The 26,012-nt window shown below is 44.0% G+C and overlaps 1 protein-coding gene across 1 annotated transcript in view; it reads right to left on the bottom strand.

Annotated features, from left to right (window-relative positions):
- Positions 1 to 26,012, bottom strand: part of ARHGEF17 (Rho guanine nucleotide exchange factor 17) — a 153,167-nt gene that overhangs the window by 8,588 nt on the left and 118,567 nt on the right. The window contains exons 8-19 of the mRNA XM_058184923.1: positions 25,805 to 25,914; positions 23,772 to 23,857; positions 20,487 to 20,605; positions 17,095 to 17,308; positions 15,862 to 15,935; positions 13,513 to 13,706; positions 12,864 to 13,102; positions 9,050 to 9,299; positions 5,572 to 5,658; positions 3,964 to 4,031; positions 2,452 to 2,600; positions 259 to 433 (exon numbers count right to left, since the gene is read on the bottom strand). Of these exons, the coding sequence (XP_058040906.1) occupies positions 259 to 433; positions 2,452 to 2,600; positions 3,964 to 4,031; positions 5,572 to 5,658; positions 9,050 to 9,299; positions 12,864 to 13,102; positions 13,513 to 13,706; positions 15,862 to 15,935; positions 17,095 to 17,308; positions 20,487 to 20,605; positions 23,772 to 23,857; positions 25,805 to 25,914 (1,765 nt within the window). The remainder of the gene's footprint in view (positions 1 to 258; positions 434 to 2,451; positions 2,601 to 3,963; positions 4,032 to 5,571; positions 5,659 to 9,049; positions 9,300 to 12,863; positions 13,103 to 13,512; positions 13,707 to 15,861; positions 15,936 to 17,094; positions 17,309 to 20,486; positions 20,606 to 23,771; positions 23,858 to 25,804; positions 25,915 to 26,012) is intronic.

Raw genomic sequence — 26,012 nt, forward strand, 5'->3', positions numbered from 1 at the left:
CCAACCTTGGCAACTTTAAGCCTGGCGGACTTCAACTCCCAGAATCCCCCAGCCAGCAAAGCTGGCTGGGGAATTCTGGGAGTTGAAATCCGCCAGGCTTAAAGTTGCCAAGGTTGGAGACCCCCATCTTAGAGGACAGTGCATCCAGCTACTTCAACTCATAAAGACATACACGCATGCTCACACACACAGAAACACACATCCCGCAATCTTATGCAAGCAAGCTGCGATGGCATCTGATTTGCAGTGTCTTCTTACCTGCCAGCATCTTGTGGACCGGAGGGGTGACGTCCACTTCAGCCAACTGGTCGTAGCTGGCGGGATGATAAAGCCTGACCTGGGCACTGCCCTGGAGGCTCACCCAAATCCCGACGCTGGAGGTCACTAAACAGGTCACACTGCGGTTGCTGTCTTGGCCAACCAGGAACGTGTGCTGCGGAGGAGAGCAAAGAGACCTGGCTGATTTCTTATCAATCATGTCACTTACTCCTCAATGTATGACCATTTACTTGCTTAATGACGGGTTGAAATTATGACAGCCGCTGGAGTGAGTTAGGTAGTCCTCGTCTTATAACAGTTTGTTTAGTGTCCGTTCAAAGTTACAACAATACTGGAAAAAGTGACCTAGGACCCTTTTTCACGCTTACGACCACTTTCTATGGTCGCATGATCAAAATTCAGATACTTGGCAACTGACTCATATTTATGGCGGTTGCAGCGTCCCGGGGTTATGTGATCCCTTTTTGTGACCTTCCGATGAGCAAAGTCATTGGGGAAGCCAGATTCCCTTAACGGCTGTGTTACTAACTTTAGAATAGAATAAAATAGAAGAGAAGACAGAATACAAAATAATAGAATACAAAATAGTAGAATAGAATAGAAATAATAAGAATTGGAATAGAATAGAATAGAACAGAACAGAACAGAACAGAATAGAATGCAGAATAATTAGAATAGAATAGAATAGAATATAGAAAATAGGATAGGATAGGATAGGATAGGATAGGATAGGATAGGACAGAATAGAATGCAGAATAATTAGAATGGAATGGAAAGGAATGGAATGAAATGGAATAGAATAGAATAGAATAGAATATAGAAAATAGGATAGGATAGGATAGGATAGGATAGGATAGGATAGGACAGAATAGAATGCAGAATAATTAGAATGGAATGGAATAGAATAGAATAAAATGCAGAATAATTAGACTAGACTAGACTAGACTAGACTAGACTAGACTAGACTAGAAGATAGAAGATAGGATAGGATAGGATAGGATAGGATAGGATAGGATAGGATAGAATGCAGAATAATTTAGAATAGAATAGAATAGAATAGAATAGAATAGTATAGTAACTTTATAGTCACTTTGATGTACACTAATCAGCATACATTAAAGTGAAATTTCTTTGCATGCAGCTCTGAAAGGGTCTCCACCTCCAATATACACTACATAATTATATATAATTATATACGTAATTATGACAGAATAAATAAATCAAATCAAATCAAATCAAATCAAATCAAATCAAATCAATCAATCAATCAATCAATCTGCATAACCCACATACCCACATATATTATATGACACAGAGAGAAACAAATCTTGCGAGTTGACCAGAAGGGCGGTATGGAGAACAAAGCCATTACAGAATCGGGGAGTCCTGCTAGAAATACTCCGAAATCTCCTCCCAGAGGGGAGCAACAGAAACAGACTGTGAAGAGGGTGCGTGGGGTCTCTAACAATGCTAACAAAGCACATAGCGCTTATAAGCAACATCCTGAATGACGGGGAGTGAACTTCCTATAATCTTCTCCATTGCCCTCGCGACTCTCTGTAGGGACTTTCTATCCGAGGCTCTGCTGCCACCAAACCAAACAGGGATGCAGCTTGTTAAAACGCTCTTCATTGTGCTTCTGTTAAAAATGGCTAGAACAGAAGGAGAAATATGTGCTCTTAACGACTGCAGTGATTCTCTGTGGCCAGGAAGATCATAAAATGGGGCAAAATTCAATGAACAACTGCCTTGCTTACCAACTGAAATTTTGGACTCAATTGTGATTGTAGGTCAAGGACTACCTATAAAGGTTTCTCTCTGCAGGCCTTTGCTTGTTGGGTTTCACACCTGCAGACGGAGAGGTACCCACCCTAGTTTTATTTCCCCTCCTAACAACTTTCACCAAGAGACCAGCCATCTTCCCTCAAACGTGCAACAGAAAGATGCATCTTGCTCAAAAACCTCATGATTTCCACTTGTATGTGTTATTTTAGAGGCCCAAAGTCAGCTATGGGCTTGAGGTCTCCAACCCCACCATCACTGATCTCCTGGTTCCCCAAGATCCCTTTGCGAAAGACAGAGGAATCTGGTGGCAGGTGTCCACCTGGCGTTGGAACCTCCGGAGATGTTGCCTTCTAGAAGTTGGTGGAGCTAGAATTGGCCCCTTCTTACCTCCTGAAGCAGCGTAGAAGTCTTGAGGATAACGATTCGGTTCTGGCATCCACACCAGAGCTTCCCTCCCACGGCCACCATCTTGGTTACGGGGTTGCCCGGAGAGCCCAACAAGAGAGATTTGGAGTTCTGAGAGTCCCAAAAACGTCCTGGAAGAGGAAAAGAAGATAGACCTGTTTTTGCTTCTGAATGGAACACACCTGGCTATATGGAGGATGTGGTTGTAGAAGAAGATGTGGCAGAACTTGAAGGCGGAGTTAAAAGGGGAATCAGCCTAGAATAATAGCAGTAGCTGTGAGAGGGATCTTGGATCTTAGTGAACAATTGGTTAAATATGAGCCAGCCGTGTGCAGCGGCAGCCAAAACAGCCAATGCAATCCTAAATTGCATTAACAGAGGGATACAACCAAGATCAAGGGAGGTACTGATACCACTCTATAAAGCCCTAATAAGACCACACCTAGAGTATTGCATTCTGGGAGAAGAAGGAGAAAATTTTCCTCGGGGCCCTTTTTTGAGCCAAAACACGATGGAAGGCAAGGTAGAATAGAATAGAATAGAATAGAATAGAATAGAATAGAATAGAATAGAATAGAACGGAATGCAGTAGAAGAATAGAATAGAATGGAATGGAATGGAATGGAATGGAAGAATAGAATGGAATGGAATGGAAGAATAGAATAGAATGGAATAAAATGAAATAGAATGGAATGGAATGGAATGGAATGGAATGGAATGGAATGGAATGGAATGAAAGAATAGAATAGAATAGAATGGAATGGAATGGAATGGAATGGAAGAATAGAATAGAATGGAATGGAATGGAATGGAATGGAGTAGAAGAATAGAATAGAATGGAATGGAATAGAATAGAATGGAATGGAAGAATGGAATGGAATGGAATGGAATGGAATGGAATGGAATGGAATGGAATAGAAGAAAAGAATAGAATAGAATGGAATGGAATGGAAGAATAGAATAGAATGGAATGGAATGGAATGGAAGAATAGAATAGAATAAATAGAATGGAATGGAATGGAATGAAAGAATAGAATAGAATAGAATGGAATGGAATGGAATGGAATGGAAGAATGGAATGGAATGGAATGGAATGGAAGAATAGAATAGAATGGAATGGAATGGAATGGAATGGAAGAATAGAATAGAATGGAATGGAATGGAATGGAATGGAAGAATAGAATAGAATAGAATAGAATAGAATAGAATAGAAGGGAATGGAATGGAATGGAATGGAGTAGAAGAATAGAATAGAATGGAATGGAATAGAATAGAATAGAATAGAATGGAATGGAAGAATAGAATAGAATAGAGTAGAGTAGAGTAGAGTAGAGTAGAACAGAACAGAATAACAAGAGTTGGAAGGGACCTTGGAGGACTTCTAGTCCATCCCCCTGCTCAGGCAGGACAAATGGTTGTTTAACATCTTTAAAACCTCCGGTGTTGGGATTATGTATCCTTATGTGGCAGGTTTATGAGATTCAGATATTTTACCTGCTTCCCTCTGATAGGCGACCAGTTCTCCGTTGGCCAGAGACACGAACACCTGGTTATCCAGATACCTGTAGAATAACAATAAAGATTTAACAAATTGATAGGCTGCCCAACTTCCAATGGACGTTTCACCTTTTCCCATGCTGTTTCCCCCTTTATTTCTCTAAAATAAGTTACAATAATATTGAGGGTCGGGGAAAGAAACACGTCCCGTGGGATAAACCGGGGCCTCTTGGAAACCCATTCACACACGCTATGATTGTGGCCAGAAAGAACAGTAAAAAGATAATTCATCTCGGTTTAATGCTAAGCTTGGGGTGTGTTCTCCCAAATACATTCTTAAATGCTTTTGAATTCGCTGATCGGGTCTAATTCATTCCCACAATTGAGATTGCAAAGTCTTGGGGGGGGGGATTCCTAGAATTGGAAGGAACCTTGGAAGTCCAAGAAGCATAGACTCCTAGGGTGGGACCTTGGAGATCACAGTATCATTGACTCCTAGGGCTGGAAAGAACCTTGGAGATCACAGTATCATTGACTCCTAGGGCTGGAAAGAACCTTGGAGATCACAGTATCATAGATTCCTAGGGTTGGAAGGAACCTTGGAGGTCATAGTATCATAGACTCTTAGGGTGGGGAGTGACTTTAGGGCAGGGGTCTCCAACCTTGGCAACTTTAAGCCTGGCGGGCTTCAAGTCCCAGAATTCCCCAGCCAGCTTTGCTGGAGGACTTCAAGTCCCAGAATCCCCCAGCCAGCTTTGCTGGAGGACTTCAAGTCCCAGAATTCCCCAGAAGGTTGGAGATCCCTTTGGGGGGGATCACAGTATCATAGATTCCCAGGGCTGGAAGGAACCTTGGAAGTCAAAATCATAGACTCTTAAGAGTGGGAAAGGACCTTAGGAGTCACAGTATCATAGACTCTTAGGATGGGATGTGACTTTAGGGGGGGTCATAGAAACATAGAACAACTCCTAGTGTTGGGATCTTGGAGATTACATTATCATAGACTCCCAGGGCTGGAAGGAACCTTGGAAGTCAAAATCATAGACTCTTAAAGTGGGAACGGATCTTGGAGGCCACAGAATCATAGACTCCTAGAGTTGGAAGGGACCTTGGAGGTCTTCTAGTCCAACCAAGTTAGGAATCTTCAAACCAGGGGTGAAATGCTCCCGGTTCAGACCGGATCGCCTGATCCGGTAGCGATGGCGGTGGGTGGTTCGGAAAACTGTTTTGGTCCTCCCGAGGCTCCTAGAAAGGCTCTGGAGCCTGAAGAGATCAAAAAATGGGACTTCCATGCCAAAAGCGGGGGGGGAGCCCTGGGGGATGTCGTGTATACATGCATGGGGCGCATAGAATTATGAGTGTGGGCACGTGTGCGACACCCCACCCCCCTGCGCTCCCCCCACTTTTGGCCCACGATGGCAAAAAGGTTCGCCGTCCCTGATCTAAACTCTCCATCCTATCACTAAATCTCTCGGTCTTTCCGCTTTTTCTATTCATTCCTCTACTGCGTACGGGCACAAATCAAGATCTTTTTCTGAAACCACATGGAATATAAACACTGCCTGTCGGCCGGCATGCAGCCCCTCCGTGAGCTTTGAGACTTACAGAATGCACGTGACAGAGGCCGAGTGCTGCATTTTCAGGCTGTTCTTCCTGTTGCGAATGTTGTCGGAAGACTGATAGACGTGGATGCTGCAATCCAAACAGAAGAGACGTGAGGTCTGGATCCAGAGGCAACACGAGAGAAAGGGACGTCGCGCGGAGTTTACAGAGACCTTTGATGAAAAACTGTACTAGATTTCTTGGTGATCTCTGAGCTTGGTGGTTTTCTTGCAGATGTTTCATGACCCAACTAGGGAACGTCATCAGTGCTAGAAGGGAGGGGGGTTTGCAGAGAGGAGGAGGAGGAGGAGTTTGGTGCTCCCTGTGCTTGTGTTCTGTTTCCCTCCCCCAATACTCCCAACAAAGAGTCAGTCAAAGGCCTCCTTTTTTAATTTATTTACATAGATAAATGTTCTGGCCATGTCTACCCACGGGCCTGCCAAGTCTCTGGAGATAACGAGGAAATTATAGATAAGGCCAGAGTTACTCACGAATATATTCTTCCCTCCATTGATACAGTTTGCCCGGGCAAATTCACTGATTTGTCCGAGACAAAAAACCAGGAAGTTCCGCCTCCTTTTTATAGTCTCTGCAGATGTCACTGCATGACCCTCATTCTTTGGCTTTGTCCCAACGCTTCCTCTGCTGTGCGCGCCGGTCACGTCTGCGCAGTCTTGCATCACTCCAAAACTGTTCTTGGGGCGTTGCCAAATCAGAAGAAGGCCCGGGAGAATCAGGCCTTGCCGGCCCCTCCTCCTCCCTTTGAGTGGGTGCCAGGGAGGGAGAGGGCCCAAGAGAAGCAGGGCTTGCCAGGTCTTCTCCCTCACTTTCTGAATCATCCGAGTCCAGGAGTCCGAGTCCAGGAACCTGGGTCACAACAGCTTGGTTGTTTGGTTGCAGGTGTTTCATGACCCAAGTAGGGAACGTCATCAGTGCTAGAAGGGAGTGGAGTTGAAGAGCAGGAAGGAGGGAGGAGGAGGAGGAGGAGAGCGGCTGTGGGGTCCCTGGTGCTCTCTGAACTTGGCTGTTTTCTTGCAGACGTTTCATGACCCAGCTAGGTGACACCATCAATGCTACAAGAGAGTGGGGTTTGTTCCCATGTTCCCATAGTAGTGACTTGCCTTGTCAGCGTGGGTGGCAGTGTTCCTGGTGCGTCCTTGATTAGGCTGTTGTTTACAATATCGCTCCCACCAGCACGTGACAGGCCAAGCCACTTGTGTATAGATGCGCAGAGCAAACCTCACTCCCTCCCAGCACTGATGACGTTGTAGAGCTTGGCCACGAAGTGTTTGCAAGAAAACAGCCAAGGTCAGAGAGCACCAAGGAAAACGCCACAGTTCTCCTCCCCCTCCTCCCCCACCCTTCTAGCTCTGATGAGGTTATCTAGTTGGGCCATGAAACATCTGTAAGAAAACAGCCGAACTCAAAAGACCCCACAGTCCTCCTTCTCCTCTCTTTCTTCTTTTCCTCCTTTCCTCCTTTTACTCTTTCTCCTTTTCCTCCCTTTCTCCTTTTCTTCCCTTTCTCCTCCCTTTCTCCTTTCCCCCTTTCTCCTCTTCCTCCCTTTCTCCTCCCTTTCTCCTTTTCTTCCCTTTCTCCTCTTCCTCCCTTTCTCCTCCCTTTCTCCTTTTCTTCCCTTTCTCCTTTTTCTCCTTTTCTCCTTTACCTCCCTTTCTCCTTTTCCTCCCTTTCTCCTTTTCCGCAAACTCTGCTCCCTTCTAGCACCAATGTTGTTACCTAGTTTGGTAATGAAACCTCTGCATGGAAGCTTCCAACCCAGGACCTTAACTTCAAGCTGTCAATATTCTCTTCCACCAACATCATTCCCCAAAGAGTTAGCCAAATGATTTCCTGCTGGCTCCCAAGCAACGAAACAGATCTTTGTATTTAAGGGCTCTTTGAGGTGACCTCACAGCAGCCCAGCCAATGGGGAAGAGCCATGGTGGCGCAGTGGTTAGAGTGCAGTACTGCAGGCTCCTTCTCCTGACTGCCGGCTGCTTGCAATTTGGCAGTTCGAGTCTCACCAGGTTCAAGGTGGACTCAGCTTTCCGTCCTTCCGAAATGGGTAAAATGAGGACCCTGACTGTTGGGGGCAAGAAGCTGACTCTGTAAACTGCTTAGAGAGGGCTGTGAAAGCACTGTGAAGTGGTATATAAGTCTAAGTGCTATTGCTCTTCCTATTCTCTCTCCCTCCCTCCCTCTCTCCCTCCCATCCATCCATCCATCCATGGTGCACAATGGTTAGAACGCAGTATTGCAGGCTAACTCTGCTATAGTTCGATCTTAACTAGTTCAGAGTCAACTGAGCCTTCCATCCTTCTGAGGTCAGTAAAATGAGGAGCCAGATTATTGGCGGGGGGGGGGGGGCGATATACTGACTCTGTAAACTGCTTAGAGAGGGCTGGAAAGCATTGTGAAGCGGTATATAAGTCTAAGTGGTGTTGCTATTGTCTTCCTTCCTTCCTTCCTTCCTTCCTTCCTTCCTTCCTTCCTTCCTTCCTTCCTTCCTTCCTTCCTTCCTTCCTTCCTTTCCTTCTAGAACTGCAGAAAAAATAATTGCTACCCACCTGCCTTCCATTGAGGACCTGTATACTGCACGAATCAAGAAGAGGGCCGTGAAAATATTTACAGACTCCTCGCATCCAGGACATAAACTGTTTCAACTCCTACCCTCAAAACGACGCTATAGAGCACCGCACACCAGAACAACTAGACACAAGAACAGTTTTTCCCCGAAGGCCATCACTCTGCTAAACAAATAATTCCCTCAACACTGTCAAACTATTTACTGAATCTGCACTACTATTAATCTTCTCATCGTTCCCATCACCAATCTCTTTCCACTTATGACTGTATGACTATAACTTGTTGCTGGCAATCCTTATGATTTATATTGATATATTGACCATCAATTGTGTTGTAAATGTTGTACCTTGATGAAGGTATCTTTTCTTTTATGTACACTGAGAGCATCTGCACCAAGACAAATTCCTTGTGTGTCCAATCACACTTGGCCAATAAAAATTCTATTCTATTCTATTCTATTCTATTCTTCTTCTTCCCCCATTTTTCTTCCTTCCTTCCTTCCTACCTTCCTTCCTTCCTTCCTTCCTTCCTTCCTTCCTTCCTTCCCTCCCTCCCTCCGTTCTTCCCTTCCCTTCCCGCTATGGTGACGCAGTAGTTGAGAATGCAGCATTGCAGGCTAATTCACTGCTCACTGCCAGTAGTTCGATCCTGAGTGGCTCCAGGTGGACTCAGCCTTCCATCCTTCCAAGGTGGGTAAAATGAGGAACCAGATTATTGGGGGGGTCGATAGGCTGACTCTGTAAACCGCTTAGAGTGGGCTGGAAAGCACCGTGAAGCAGTATATAAGCCTAAGCGCTAGAGCTCTCTTCCCAATTTGGACCCCAAGGGGAAACTCTTGTTCTGGGGTCGCCCATAATAGCAAGCCTGGAGCGATTCCACGCCAGGGTCTCCTTACCAACCATCCTCTGTGCCCAGCCACATGGAGCTTTGATAGGCCTCCGGATCCACGCTCAGCAGGTCTTCCAAGCTGGCCCTGGTGAAGGACCCTTGACTGGAGCGTCTCATAGCTCGGCCATCCATGGGGCTTTCGACAATCTGGTTCTGGGCAAAGGGGCGACCGATCGGAAGGAAGCCGCTGGGATCCTGCTCCTCTTCCGAGCTGGTGGTCTCCGCTGTCACGTCTTTGGAACTGGGGATCTCCTCATCTGGCGAAGGGGACGGGACGGTAAAGTTACAGACAGTCCTTGAATTACGACCACAATGGAGCCAACTTTTTTTTTTGTTACTAAGCAGTTGTTAAGAGTGGTGGGGTGGCCTAGAGGTGGAGCTCTCCCCCTCACAATCAGGAGGCTGTGAGTTCGATCCTAGGGAGAGACAGATATTTCTCTCTCTGGGCACAATGAGACTATATATCTGCTGAACAAAACTCCGCACTGGTGACAGGAAAGGCATCCGGCCAGTAAACACTCAGCTCAATTCCGTTGCCCAGACTCCACCCCACAAGGGATTATGGAGTCGTTAAAAGAGGATGATGAAATGACACAGTTAAGTGAATTTCCCCCCTATTTTACAAACGTTCTTGCCACCGTTGTTAAGTGAATCACTGCGGTTGATAAGTTAGTTACACGGTCGTTAAGTGAACCTGGCTTCCCCCCTTGACTTTACTCGTCGGAAGGTCACAACAGGCGATCACATGATCCCCGGGAAACTGTGACCGTCATAAATATGAGTCAATTGCCAAGCGTCCGAATTTTGATCACATGGCCACGATTGTAAGTGTGAAAAACAGTCCTAAGTCACTTTTCTGAGCGCCGTTGTAGTTTCGAACGGTCCCTAAATGAACTATTGTAAGTCGAGGACTATCTGTACAGGCACTCCTCGACTTACAACCATTCACTTACTGACCGTTCAAAGTTACGACGACACTGAAAAAAAATGACTTTACTGCTCTTCTCTGCACTTTTGCTGGTTCCGCAGATTCAAGAGATTTTGCGGGGAAAAAACAAACCCACTTTCTTAACACTTTTTATTCCAGAGTACAGGTGAGTACAGGTGAGGGTAGAACAAGAAGCAATGGGTGGAAACTAATCAAGGAGAGAAGCAACTTAGAACTAAGGAGAAATTTCCTGACAGTTAGAACAATTAATCAGTGGAACGACTTGCCTGCAGAAGTTGTGAATGCTCCAACACTGGAAATTTTTAAGAAAATGTTGGATAGCCATTTGTCTGAAATGGTGTAGGGTTTCCTGCCTGGGCAGGGGGTTGGACTAGAAGACCTCCAAGGTCCCTTCCAACTCTGATATTATTATTATTATTATTATTATTATTGTTGTTGTTGTTGTTGTTGTTGTTGTTGTTATTGTTATTGTCAATGGTTTAGAACAGGGGTCCCCCACCTTGGCAACTTTAAGCCTGGAGGACTTCAACTCCCAGAATTCCCCAGCCAGCAGGAATTCATGGCTCATAGCAGGAATATTGGAGAAGTGAAGTCCCACCAACTTCAGCAAACACCAACTTGGGAAAACGACTTTATCACTAAAAACAGGAAATTATGCCTGGGGATTTTTTTAAAAAATGTGCTGTTATTTTTACATGGCTGCTAGAATAAATGGCTTTATTCTGTTTCAAATGACGGACTGCCCTTTTTAATAACACACACATACAGACAGAGGAGGGAGCATTGTTATTTGGGCTGATGGTTTATTCCACTGCATTGTTTATTAATAGGATATCACATCGCACCATCTTGACACCGGCTTACAGCATTAATATAAACAATAACAAGCCCTCCTATAACAAGCCCTCGTTTTGGGCAGAATACGTCATTTTATTCTAACAACACTGCTGTTCTCGAAGTGGATAAACAAGGGCAGCTTCCAAGGAGTGAAAATATTTGGACATTTTGCTAGGTAATAAAAGGGCCTGTTTCTTAGGAACAGAAAGACAACTGAATTTATTTGTGCTCAAATGCTTCCATGCTGCTTTAACTAAGTATTTTCTGGAAAAAAAAAGAAAAGCTGGACTTTTAAAATGTTTATTAAAGCAACGAAGCCTTGGTGGAGGGAAACGGGCTTAAAAACAACAGCTCCGTGTGTGTTTGTGTGTGTGTGTTGAATGGGACTTTTGTGGTACGGGTAGGCCTCAGCGTACGACCACAGTTTCAGCCCAACACTTCTGTTGTTAAGCGAGACCTTTGTTATGCGAATTTTGACCCCTTTTACAATCTTTCTTGCCAAGGTTGTTAAGTGAATCACTGCAGTTCTTAAATGAGTGACACGGTTGTTAAGTGAATCTGGCCTTCGCGTTGACTTTGCTTGTCGGGCGGTCGCAAAAGGGGATCACGTGACCCCGAGACACTGCACCCCATCATAAATATGAGTCAGTTGCCAAGCATTTTAATTTTGATCATGTGACCATGGGGAAGCGTGTGAAAAATGGTCATAAATCACTTTTTTCAGTGCCACTGTAATTTTGGATGGTCACTAAATGAACCGTTGTACATTGAGGACTATCTGTATCGGGTTTCCTGCCTGAGCAGGGGGCTGGACTAGAAGACCTCCAAGGACCCTTCCAACGCTGTTTTATTTTTTTTATTCTGACTTCCAATCCCAGAATTCCCCAGATGGCCAGGGAATTCTGGGAGTTTTATTTATTTATTTATTTAATTTATATACCGCCCTTCTCCCGAAGGACTCAGGGCAGTTTACAGCCATAGTAAAAAAAGTACAAATCAAAAAGTTAAAAAAGCATTTAAAAACTGATTAAATTAAAGGCTGAAAGAATTATAATAAAACTATATTAAAACCCCAATAAAAAACTTCATTAAGCCAGCCCTGCACGATGGAACAGAAAGGTCTTTAGCTCGTGGTGAAAGGTCTGGAGATCAGGAAGTTGACGTATCCTCGGAGGCAGTTCATCCCAGAGGGCAGGAGCCCCCACAGAGAAGGCTCTCCCCCTGGGGGTCGCCAGTCTACATTGTTTGACCGACGGCACCCTGAGGAGACCCCCTCTATGGGAGCGCACGGGTCGATGGGAGGCTATTGGTAGCAGCAGGCGGTCCCGTAAATAACCTGGTCCTATGCCATGGAGCGCTTTAAAGGTGGTAACCAACACCTTGAATTGCAACCGGAAGACCACCGGAAGCCAGTGCAGCTCGCGCAGGATAGGTGTTACATGGGAGCCTCGAGTTGCTCCCACTATTACCCGCGCGGCCGCATTCTGAACCAGTTGGAGCCTCCGGGTGCTCTTCAAGGGGAGCCCCATGTAGAGAGCATTACAGTAGTCCAGGTGGGAAATGACGAGAGCATGAGTGACCATGCATAGGGCATCCCGGTCAAGGAAGGGACGCAACTGGCGTATCAGGCGAACCTGATAAAAAGACCCCCTGGGAACGGCCGTCGTATGCTCTTCTAAAGACAGCCGTGCATCCAGGAGGACGCCTAGATTGCGAGCCCTCTCCGTGGGTGCCAATGACTCGCCCCCAACAGCCAGCGATGGCGTCAGCTGGCTATACCGGGACGCCGGCATCCATAGCCACTCAGTCTTGGAAGGGTTGAGTCGAAGCCTGTTTCTCCCCATCCAGGAGCTGAAGTCCACCCGTTTTAAAACTGCCCAGGTTGAGAAAAACGGTCGTTAAGTCTGAAAACGGCTCATAAATCACTTTTTTCAGTGCCGTCGTAACTTTGAATAGTCACTAAACAAACTGTTGTAAGTCGAGAACTATCTGTACAGGTCACTCTATCCTCTTTTTCTAGAAACAGAGAACTTACTTGTAAAACTGGAGATGGTGGAATGGCTTTGAAGTGTACCGGAGGGACTTGGTGACGACTCGTCGTCGGTATCGTCACTGTCAAACGGGACGAGTTCCCGGCCGGTGGTGTCCATCGGCTCCGAGATCTCCAGAGAAGAACCAGAAATGGAGATGTGCAAACATGGTTGAGGTGCTGTCTCATCCAGGGTGGGATTTGCTGGCTCCGAGGCTGGGCTGGCCAGAGAGACTGGACGTTCCCTGCGGGAATAATGCATTGCAAAGAGAAAGTAAGTGACATGACATTGTTACATGCAATTCTAGTGTCAGACCTGCCCCAGTCCGATCCCTTAGGAAAGAAAGACCCTCGACTCCATTTGGTTGAAGAGATCAGTTCTTTTACTAAAAAGATGTTGGCTGCAGTAAAATCAGGCTAGAACTGAATTGCAAAAGATACAGGAAGTTCCCCCGCATCCCAGCCCTCCCATGACCCACAACCAATCCGTCTTTAGCCAATGGGGATTCGCCTAGGTGTTTTGAGAATGCTGAGATGTTTGAAGTCCACAGGTCTTAAAGTGGCCAAGGTTGGAGACCCCCGCTCTAGAGATTCCCAAGCAGAGCCCACCTCAAGCACCCCCCCAGAGGTCCAGGTGGGCTGGCAGGGCTGCTACCTGTAGGTCCTCTTGAGACCAGGCACGGAGGCGATGCACAGGATCCGGGCGGAGCAGACGGCGATGCAGGCCTCCACGATGGGCTCCTTCCTGATGCTCAGCAGACACACTTGACCCACGTAACCGTCGCTGTTGCAGACCCAGACCTCGTAGGCGTTCTCCAGGTTGCTGGGGCTGGGGGAGGCGCAGGAGAACTGGAGAGGAGGGGGGAACATCAAAACAAGTCGCCCTGAAGATCTTCGTTGGCAAGTAGGACAAAGAGGGGAGCGGGTGGGGTCTTGCTCTTCAGGACTTCCTGCCTGTAAGCTGGAGGAACTGGGAGAGGGGTGGACTTCGATTCCCAGAATTCTCCACCCACCCAGGCAGCCATTGAATTCTGGGAGTTGAAGTCCACCAATCTTAAAAAGGATGGGGAATACTGCTCTAACCCAGATTTCTCAACCTCAGCAATGGGTGGACTCAGGGGTGGGCTTCAAAAATTTTAGCAAGGGGTTCTCTGCCCGGTTGCTGGGTGGGCGTGGCCTAGTCAGCCTCCTGCAGCACGGGGGTGGGGAGGGGGGGCATTTTTTGCCCTCCCCGGGCTCTGGAGGCTTTTCTTAAGCCTCCGGGAGGGTGATAATGGGCTCCCCAGGCTCCGGAGGCCCTCTGGAGGCCAGAAACAGTACTGAACTTCCGGTACGCCCGTTTTTCACTCTCCCCAAATCTCTGCATGTGCTCTGCACTTATCTGCATCCAAAATGGGCCGAATGGGGACTCCTGGGAGGGGAGGGGCAGGGTGGACGGGGCCAACCAGGAGTCGGATTTGGGGGTTCTCCGAACTGCACAGAATCTTAGCTAGAGGTTCTCCCGAACCCCTGCGAACCCCCAGCAGCCCACCCCTGGGTGGACTTCAATGCCCAGAATTCCCCAGCCAGCAATTGAATTCTGGGAGTTGAAGTCCATGGATCTTAAAAAGGATGGGAAACAACTGCTCTAAACAGTATTTCTCAACCTCAGCAATGGGTGGACTTCAATGCCCAGAATTCCCCCAGCCAGCAATTGAATTCTGGGAGTTGAAGTCCACCAATCTTAAAAAAAAAAATGGGAATACTGTTCTAACCCATATTTCTCAACCACAGGAACTTAAAGATGGGTGGATTTCAATTCCCAGAATTCCCCCAGGCAGCAATTGAATTCTGGGAGTTGAAGTCTTTCAAGGGGGTCCAAACTTTCTTAAAGTTTAATTTAATACAGGTAGTCCTCAACTTACAGCAATTCATTTAGTGTCCATTCAAAGTCACAACAGCACTGAAAAAATATGTGATTTACGGCTGTTTTTCACACTTACGACCATTGCAGCCTCCCCATGGTCGCCCGATTAAAAATCGGAGGCTTGGCAACTGGCTCGTATTTATGACGGTTGCAGTGTGCCCTGGGGTCCTGCGATCCCCTTTTGTGACCTTCCGATAAGCAAAGTCAATGAGGAACCCAGGTTCACATAACAACCGGGTCACCAACTGCCGTGATTCACTTAACGGCTGTCACAAGAAAAGTCATACAATGGGGCAAAACTCAAATGTCTTCATTTAGCGACATAAATTTTGGGCTCAACTGTGGCCATAAGTCGAGGACCAATCACACTTGGCCAATAAAAAATTCTATTCTATTCTATTCTATTCTATTCTATTCTATTCTATTCTATTCTATTCTATTCTATTCTATTCCATTCCATTCCATTCCATTCTACCCTGCCCTACCCTACCCTACCCCACCCCTATCCTATCCTATCCTATCCTATTCTATCCTATCCTCTATTTCATTCCATATTTATTATTCTATTCTATTCTATTCTATTCTATTCTATTCTTCCATTCTATTCTATTCTACCCTACCCTACCCTATCCTCTATTTCATTCCATATTTATTATTCTATTCTATTCTATTCTATTCTATTCTATTCTATTCTATTCTATTCTATTCTATTCTATTCTATTCTATTCTATTCTATTCTTCCATTCCATTCTACCCTACCCTACCCCTATCCTATCCTATCCTATCCTATCCTATCCTATCCTATCCTATCCTATCCTATCCTATCCTATCCTATCCTATCCTATCCTACCCTCTATTCCATTCCATATTTATTAATCTATTCTATGCTATTCTACTTTACTCTACTCTACTCTAATTCTGTTCTATTCTATTCTATTCTTCAATGGCAAGGCAATGAAATCAAGTGGATTGCATTAAAGGGCCTTTTAAGTGCTGGGCAGGTGAAAAGAGTAACTTCGTAGTGTACTGCAGAACCTGTAAATCAGCGAGAGAGAAAAAACAACAACTCTGGATTGGAATGAGAAATTCTGCACCTACTTGCATCCCACTCCGTGTTTTCATAATGGGAATAGCCTTCAGGAACTCAGGGTCCAGACAGTTTTTGTTAGAAGCTGCATATAACGAAACGTAAGACAGATTTTTAGTTTTATAATACATTTTATAATTTCATTTAAAAAAAATCAATATTTCTTTTTTTTAATCCTACCTCTATTATTTCTTTATAAATAACTCAAGGCAGTGAACATACCTAATCCTCCTTCCTCCTGTCTTCCCCCACAACAACAACCCTGTGAGGTAGGTTGGGCTGAGAGAGAAACTGGCCCAAAGTCCCTCAGCTGCCTTTCATGCCTAAGGCGGGACTAGAACTCACCGTCTCCTGGTGATTGGCCCAAAGTCACCCAGCTGGCTTTCATGTCTAAGACGGGACTAGAACTCCCAGACTCCTGGTGATTGGCCCAAAGTCCTCCAGTTGGCTTTCATGCCTAAGGTGGGACTAGAACTCATTGTCTCCTAGTGATTGGCCCAAAGTCACCCAGCCAGCTTTCATGCCTTAGACGGAACTAGAACTCACCGTCTCCTAGTGATTGGCCCAAAGTCACCCAGCCAGCTTTCATGCCTATGCGGGACTAGAACTCGCCGTTTCCTAGTGATTGGCCCAAAGTCACCCAGCCAGCTTTCATGCCTAAGGCGGGACTAAAACTCACCGTCTCCTGGCGATTGGCCCAAAGTCACCCAGCCAGCTTTCACGCCTAAGGCAGGACTAGAACTCAGTGTCTCCTGGTTTCTAGCCTGATGCTTTAACCACTACACCAAACTGCCTCTCCATAATATATTAGAGAACCACAGTTTTCATGGTTCTCTAATATATCTATTAGAGAACCATCTATATAATACAGATCACTTGTTCATTTATTTTACTTTATTGTATGTAATTTTTCTCCTTTTAACATGTTTTTAATCTCCCCTTGTTTCTAATCTTCCTTTAAAGTAAATTAAAAGTTAAAGTAAATTAATAAACCCCAACAAGTTTGTAGCATTATCCAGATTGAAGAAACCGTTGAGCAAGTCTTCTCCAACCGGCCTCTTATCCCCGTTCGTAGAAAACCAGCATATCAGGAAGCGCATGGCAGAGACATTTTCATGGTGAGCTGCTAGCTTTCTACCTGCGGGGTGTGCGCGGGCGGGTAAGGAAGGAGCATTGAGAACGGTCAGGAAAGTTAGAAGGCAGGTCATTCTAACGCCGGTGCCAAACCCATCATTATAAACTACCTAGCTTCCTCTTGGCGTCCTCGAAACCCTGTTCAAAACTGTGCCGTGCGTCCGGGTTGGGAAATTCAAAAATGTGAGAATCGGTGCTGTCGGATTTGGTCACGGTGAGTTCCATTTTGTTGGGGGGGAAGGAAAGGCTGAAGGACATGGACTGCTTTTCGGTTAGTTCCCGGTGGATGGCGGCCATTAAATCCTTGATGACGTCATCCAGGGTCTGAAGAAGAGAGCAGAGATCAGAAGGAGAGCGGTGGGAATCTCAAAAACCTGCGAGTAATGCGAGTTCCATGGTTGGGGGGATGGTGAAAAAAACAACAACCCGGCAAGGTCACCCTGAGCCGGTGTTTTTCTAAGTAGACCAAAAGTGTCAACTCTGAAGCTAGTTTGACCGAAGCCACTTTGTCCGCCATCACTCTGCTAAACAAATAATTCCCTCAACACTGTCAAACTATTTACTGAATCTGCACTACTATTAATCTTCTCATAGTTCCCATCACCAATCTCTTTCCACTTATGACTGTATGACTATAACTTGTTGCTGGCAATCCTCATGATTTATATTGATATATTGACCATCAATTGTGTTGTAAATGTTGTACCTTGATGAATGTATCTTTTCTTTTATGTACACTGAGAGCATATGCACCAAGACAAATTCCTTGTGTGTCCAATCACACTTGGCCAATAAAAAATTCTATTCTATTCTATTCTATTCTATTCTATTCTATTCTATTCTATTCTATTCTATTCTATTCTATTCTATTCTATTCAGCGTTGCCACATACTGGAGCTGAGGGTCAGGGAGGGGGGATTTGAGATAGAGGGGATTTTTGTAGGCAAAGCAAAATACTTTCTCTTGGGAACCAAGGTCATTCTCGCACCTGGTCGGAAGAAGGCGGAGTGATGCCCTCCGGTTGCCACATCGCACCGTGATTGGACCGTGTGACTGATTTGTTTTGAGAAAGTAAAAAACCTTTTTACTTTTCATGAGGTGAAAACCGCAGGAGTTTTCAGAGTCGGTTTTCCTCAGATATGTGCCAATAATACGATATTTCCAATCAAAGTAATCTTTGAGGAATTCAATTGCCTCGGAGCCTTGATTTATTACTTGGAACCCTGACAAAAAAGAACTTACAAATGGGGCTTTTAGGGGCAGGTCATATTGCTAAGCTAAAGAACAACAACGTGACCCACCGAAAAAGTCCCGTTTGTCATTCTACAGGTAGTCCTCGATTTATGACCACAATTGAGCCCAAAGGTTAGGTTGCTAAGTGGGAAATTTGTTTTGCCCCGTTTCTAGCTGCATTCGCTAAGTGAAACCCTGCGGTCGTTAAGTTAGCAACACCGTTTTTAAGCGAATCTGGCTTCCCCGTTGATTTTGCTTGTTGCATCGCGTGACTCTGCGACCGTCATAAATGTGACTCGGCTTGCAAGCATCCAAACGGAGATCACATGATTGTGGGAATGCTGCAATGGCCATAACTGTGAAAAACATTCCCAGGTCACCTTTTTTTTTCAATGCCGTTGTAACTTCGGACGGTCACTAAGCGGACGGTCGTAAGTCGAGGACTACCGGTACAGGAGGAAAAGTTTTACATCCTTAAGACCGTCACTCATTTCAGCGCTGCTTCAATGAGGAGGCAGCAAGAGGCTGGTTTAATTTTTAAAATATTTTAGAACAAGCACCAACAACTTACAATGATCTGTTTAGCAAAGGTTCGAAATTTGCAAAGGCCATGAAATAACGAGGACAGCTGGTCCTCGCGTTTATGACCATCGCAGCATCCTGGTGGTCGTATGATCAAAACTCAGCAACCGGCAAATATTTATGACGGTTGCAGAAACCCCGGGGTGTGTGTGTGTGTGTGTGTCACGTGATCCCCATTTTCCGACCGTCCCAGCCGACTTCCAACATGCAAATTCCAATGGGGGGAAGCCGGAATTCGCTTAAGCCCCACATGATTCACTTAACGACCGCAGTGACCTGTTGAACGTCTGTGGTCCAAAAAAAAAAAGGTTATGCAGTTGTGTGCAAGGCACTTAACTTAACTGCCTTGTTTAGCCACAGAAATTCTGGTTCCCCCCCTCCGCTCGCCTGTTGCAGTCGTAAGTCGAGGACGACCCGTATTTCAATGAGCTGAGTTTTGATCCAATCGTCAAGAGAATTTTTCAAAACTCAGAAAAGTCCGTTTTAATTCAGTGTCTAATTTTGAACGAGGGGCACGTTTTTTTAGCCATCGAATCCCAGCCATTTTTTAGCTGGGATATTCAAAAGGTGAATTTAGAGTCCTTTATCGCAAGGGTCCCCAACCTTGGCCACTTTAAGCCTGGTGGACTTCAACTCCCAGAATTCCCCAGCCAGCTTTGCTGGCTGGGGTATTCTGGGAGTTGAAGTCCACCAGGCTTAAAGTGGCCAAGGTTGGGAACTCCTGCTTCATCGTATCAAGAAAATCAGAACGGCTGGAACAGACTTACGAACGTTCACTTAATGACTGTTCAAAGTTACAACGGTCTAAAAAGAATGACTCAAGACCGATTTTCACACTTACGATCGTTGCAGCCTCCCCATGTTCAAAATTCAGACGCTTGGCAACTGATTCACATTTATGACGGTTGCAGTGTCCCGGGGTCACGCGATCCCCTTTTGCGACCTTCTGACCAGCAAAGCCAATGGTGGGGGGAGAAGCCAAATTCACTTAACAACCGTGTGACTAATTCAAGTACTGCAGTGGATTCACTTAACAAACGTGGCCAGGAAAGTCGTAAAACGGGGCAAAACTCACTCAAGAACCGTCTCGCTTAGCCACAGAAATTTGGGGCTCCCCCGCGGTCATTTTTGATTTTATTTTATTTTATTTATTTATTAGATTTTTATACCGCCCTTCTCCCGAAGGACTCAGGGCGGTTCACGGCCACTATAAAACAATGACAATTTACAGATAAAAACAGAAATTAAAAAACTTTATTATATATTTGGCAAAAGATTTAAAACATTTATAGCGTTAAAAAACCCCATTAAAAACCCCATTAAAAATTTGTATCGAATATAAATTAAAATTCAAACCCTTTAAAATATTAAAATTTAAAATTCCTAAGCTCATAAGTTGAGGACTACCTGTAGTGATTTTGCTAAAAATGTTTTAGGCATGAGTTACCGATTCAATTGGACTCTTTGTTTTGGCCAACCTACCTACCTACCTACCTACCTACCTACTTTCTTTCTTTCTTTCTTTCTTTCTTTCTTTCTTTCTTTCTTTCTTTCTTTCTTTCTTTCTTTCTTTCTTTCTTTCTTTCTCTTCCTTCCTTCCTTCCTTCCTTCTCTCTCTCTCTCTCTCTCTCTTTTTCCCCATTTAAAACTCTCCTTCTCCAACATTTTGACGGGGAAATGGTCTCACCTGGTGGGGGAAACTGAGGGTCTCTGAGAGTTTGCTGACTTGGCCAAGCGTGCTGAGGTCTTCGTCCAAGCGACCGATGGCTTTCTGGATGCTGTCACGGTTGCTGGACTGACAGCTCCCTGTGTGTGCAGGGGAAAAAATAATAATAATAATAATCCATTTAAGGCCTCCCGCTGGTATGTCCTAAATAGATCCATCAAGTCATCTATGAGAGAAAGGGGTGGAATTGAATGGCCCTTTCCCTAGATTTTGCCTACATTCTTGATATGCTGATAGATTTCTGTAGCTGAGAGTCCTTTGTGGTTTCTGAGCTGGGTAGTTTCCTTGAAGACATTTCATGACTCAACTCATAATAAGCAAATAATTCCCTCAACACTGTCAAATTATTCATTAAGTCTGCATTACTATTACTATTAATCTTCTCATCGTTCCTGTCACCCATCTCTTTCCACTTACGACTGTAACTTATTGCCGTATCCTTATGATTTATATTGATTGTTTTCTAATAGGATTTGATTGCTTATTTGTTGCTTATGACTATCATTAAGTGTTGTACCTTATGATTGTTGATGAACTTAGTTTTTCTTTTATGTACACTGAGAGCATATGCACCAAGACAAATTCCTTGTATGTCCAATCAATAGATTGGACCAATAGCCAATAAAAAATTCTATGTATCATCTATCTATCTCATCTATCTATCTATCTCATCTATCTATCATCTGTCTATCTCTATCTATCTATCTATCTATCTATCTATCTATCTATCTATCTATCTATCTATCTATCTATCTATCTATCTATCTATCTCTTTCTTCTTTCTATCATCTATCTATCATCTATCTATCTAATCTATCATCAATCAATCAATCAATCAATCAATCAATCAATCAATCTATCTATCTATCTATCTGTCATCTATCTATCTATCTTTCTATCTATCTAATTTATCATCTATCTATCATCTATATCTATCTATCTCATCTATCATCTATCATCTCTTTCTCTCTCTCTCTCAATCTATCATCTTTCTATCTATACTATCTATCTATCTCATCTATCATCTATCTATCTATCTAATCTAATCTATCATCTATCTATCTATCTATCTATCTATCTAATTTATCATCTATCATCTATATCTATCTATCTCATCTATCATCTATCTATCTATCTATCTATCTATCTATCTATCTATCTATCTATCTATCTATCTATCTATCTTTCTATTTATCTATCATCTATATCTATCTATCTCATCTATCGTCTATCATCTATCTATCTATCTATCTATCTATCTATCTATCTATCTATCTATCTATCTATCTATCTATCTATCTATCTATGTCTCTCTCTCTCTCATTTATCAATCTCTCATCTATCTATCTCATCTATCATCTATCTATCTATCTAATCTAATCTATCTATCTATCTATCTATCTATCTATCTATCTATCTATCTATCTATCTATCTATCTAATTTATCATCTATCTATATCTATCTATCTCATCTATCATCTATCTATCTATCTATCTATCTATCTATCTATCTATCTATCTATCTATCTATCTATCTATCTATCTATCTATCTATCTATCTATCTATCTAATTTATCATCTATCTATCATCTATATCTATTTATCTCATCTATCGTCTATCATCTATCTATCTCTCTCTCTCTTTCTCTCATCTATCAATCTATCATCTATCTATCTATATCATCTATCTCATCTATCATCTATCTAATTTAATCTATCATCTATCTATCTATCTATCTATCTATCTATCTATCTATCTATCTATCTATCTATCTATCTATCTAATTTATCATCTATCATCTATCTATCTATCTATCTATCTATCTATCTATCTATCATCTATTTAGCTATCATCTATCTAGCTGGCTATCATCTATTTATCATCTCTCATCTATCTCTATTTCTATCTATCATCTATCATCTCTATCAATCATCTATCTATCTATCTATCTTTCTATCTTCTGTCATCTATCTATCATCTATTTATCATTTATCATCTATCTCTATTTCTTTCTTTCTATCTATCTATCTATCTATCTATCTATCTATCTATCTATCTATCTATCAACCATTCATCCATCCATCCATCCATCCATCCATCCATCCATCTAACTAGGGAGCATCATCCATTTTAGAAAGGTGGGGGGTTTGCGGGGGGGGGAAGAGGAGGAGGAGGAGTTGTTGTTGATGCTCTCTGCACTGGGTGGGTTTCTTGAATACCATTTCATTACCCAAGTAGGTAACATCATCAGTGCTAGAAGGGAGAGGGGTTTACGGAGAGGAGGAAGAGGAGGACTGTGGGGTCCTTGGTGCTCTCTGAGCTTGGATATCTTTTTTGCAGAAATTTCATTACCAAACTAGGGAACATTATCGGTGCTATACAGGAGGGAGAGGTGGCGAAAGATAACGGAGAGAGGAGGAGAATTGTGGAACTGATGGTCTGACTGGGTGGTTGTCTTGAAGACATTTCATTACCCAAATAGGTAACATCATCAGTGCCAGAAGAGAGAGGGATATGTAGAGAGGAGAAGGAGGAGGACTGCTGGGGTCCTTGGTGCTCTCTGTGTCTTTAACTGTTTTCTTGCAGACATTTCATGACCCAACTAGGTAACCTCATCAGTGCAGAGCGTTAACTAGCTGGGTAACGAAATGGCCAGTGAGTCCTCATCGTGTCGGTTCTGCAGAAGACATCCGCCAATCTTAGTCTGTTTTTTTCTCCCTGCGAGTCGGCCAATCTTGATTTGAGAGAAATCTCACCTTCTAGACACAAGAACAGTTCTTTCCTGAAAGCCATCACTCTGCTAAACAAATAATTCCATCAACACTGTCGAACTATTTACTGAATCTGCACTACTATTAATCTTCTCATAGTTCCCATCACCCATTTCTTTCCATTTATAACTGTATGACTATAACTTGTTGCTGGCAATCCTTATGATTTATATTGATATACTGATGATCAATTGTGTTGTAAATGTTGTACCTTGATGAAGGTATCTTTTCTTTTATGTACACTGAGAGCATCTGCACCAAGACAAATTCCTTGTGTGTCCAATCACCCTTGGCCAATAAAATTCTATTCTATTCTATTCTATTCTATTCTATTCTATTCTATTCTATTCTATTCTATTCTATTCTATTCTATTCTATTCTATTCTATTCTATTCTTCGGATGAAAACTGCTTCTAAGAACCGCAGCCTTTACACAAGGGGTTCTATATCACTAGTAGAGCAGCCGCCACAAACCTTTCACGATCTCTACGTCCTCCAGAGGCATTTTCCAGAGCAGTTTGTACTTGCTGGCAGTATCGATCACGCTAGCTGCCGTGTAGCTGGAAAGAAAAAACCCAGAAAGAAAAAAAAAACGGAGACTGAGAACTGGCCAAACAAAAGCTGACTATTGTTACCGGGAAGAGTTTCTTGTAAGAATCTAATACAGGTCGTCCTTGACTTACAACCGTTTGTTTAGTGACTGCTTCAAGCTACAGTAGCACTTGAAAAAGTGACCTGTGGCCAACCCAAATGTGCTTTTTTTTTTTCAAGAAACAAATGGACTTTCTAGTTTTTCTTCGAAGACGTTTCACTTCTCATCCAAGAAGTTTCTTCAGCTCTGCAAGGAGCAGTCAGAGCTCAAACCGTGCTGGCTGGGGAATTCTGAGAGTTGAAGTCCATCCAGTGGTCAGAGCGCAGTACTGCAGGCTACTTCTGCTAACTGCCGGCTGCCTGGAATTTGGCAGTTCAAATCTCTCTGGGATCAAGGTTGACTCAGCCCAGTGGTAAAATCTGAATCGGTTTACTGCCGGTTCGCTGGCTGCGCATGTGCTGTGCGCCAAACGTGCACTGCATGTGTGCACGCGCAGTGCGCACTGTGCACCAAATGCGACATGCGACCGCCCGCCAAAAGGAGGCATGGGGTAAGTAGAACAGCGCGCGGGGTGTGTGTGATGAGCTATGGCGGGCGATCTTCGGAGCCTTTTTTTTAAATAATTATTATTATTATTATTATTATTATTATTATTATTATTATTATTATTATTATTATTATTATTATTATTATTATTATTTAAATTTTTATACCGCCCTTCTCCCGAAGGACTCAGGGCGGTTTACAGGCAGATAAAATAAACAGTACTATTACAAAATACTTTAAAAGCATTTTTTTGCAATCTATTCAGCCGAATAAGTTGTAAAAAATGCTTTTAAAAGTTTTTAAAAAGGCTCTGATGATTGCGCAGCTCAGCTGGGATCATCAGAGCCTTTTTTTTTTACTTTTAAAAGCATTTTTTTTACAACCTATTTGGCCGAATAGGTTGTAAAAAAATGCTTTTAAAAGTTTAAAAAAAAGGCTCTAATGATCACGCAGTTCAGCTGGGATCATCAGAGCCTTTTTTTTAACTTTTAAAAGCATTTTTACTTCCGGTTCTGGAGAACCGGTAGTAAAATAGTGCTAAAAATGTTTTTTAAAAAAAGTTCTGACAATTGTGCCACGCTCACCTGATTGTCAGAAATTTTTTTAAAAACATTTTTTACTACCGGTTCGGCGAACCAGTAGCCTTTTTTTTACTACCGGTTCATGCGAACCGGACCAAACCGGGAGCATTTCACCCCTCACTCAGCCTCCCGTCCTGTTGTGCCTCGCCCTCCCTCCTCTCCTCAGCCGGGCCCCTCCCATCTCCTGCTATCTGAGCCAGAGACTGATAGTGAAGAAGAATGGCCTGGCATGCCTCCAGCCCCCAGCCCTGGCACCATGCCCGGACAGACTGAGCAAACAAACCTCCCTCCTATAGCATGTGAGCAGGAAGCCAGCCACGTGCTAGAATTGCCGGCAGCAGATCAGGAGGACGAAAAGACACAGTGGACAGATCCATGCTTCCGGAGAATGGAGAGGCGACATCAGCAAAAGGCAGGGAGGAGCAGGCCTGGTTAAGTGCTGAGTCATGGAGCCACCCTCCATGGCCTATATAAAGGATCTGCTTTCTGGCATTCCTTGAGTCAGGCAAAGTCTCATCTGGTTGCTGAAGTCACGCCTTGGATTCCTGCCTGCCCTGAGAACTCTGACAGGAATTTGGCAAAGCTGCAGAGGCTTCGTGGCCACGCTTGAGACAGACTTCCCAGACCCGGCCGTCAGAGGAGGAGTGGGACACGACACCTCCTTCCAAGGTCAATAAAATGAGGACCCAGATTGTTGGGGGTAATTATGCTGACTCTGTAAACCGCTTAGAGAGGGCTGGGAAGCACCTTGAAGCGGTATATAAGTCTTAGTGCTATCGTGTACTTACAGACTCATGGAACTCCGTCGCAGAGATCCCGACTTGCGCTTCAGCGTAGTGCAAACCAGCAAGTCCGTGAAGAGGAACAGCGACCGGTCCTTCTTCCCACCCACCGGCTTCTGCAAAGAAATCCAGGAAGGGTCACATGGAAAACAATGCAGGTGTTGTGCCTTTTTTTTACTACTGGTTCATGCGAACCGGACCAAACCGGGAGCAT

This window comes from Ahaetulla prasina, chromosome 5 (genome assembly GCF_028640845.1).
Source record: "Ahaetulla prasina isolate Xishuangbanna chromosome 5, ASM2864084v1, whole genome shotgun sequence".
In the NCBI taxonomy this organism is placed as follows: Eukaryota; Metazoa; Chordata; class Lepidosauria; order Squamata; family Colubridae; genus Ahaetulla; species Ahaetulla prasina.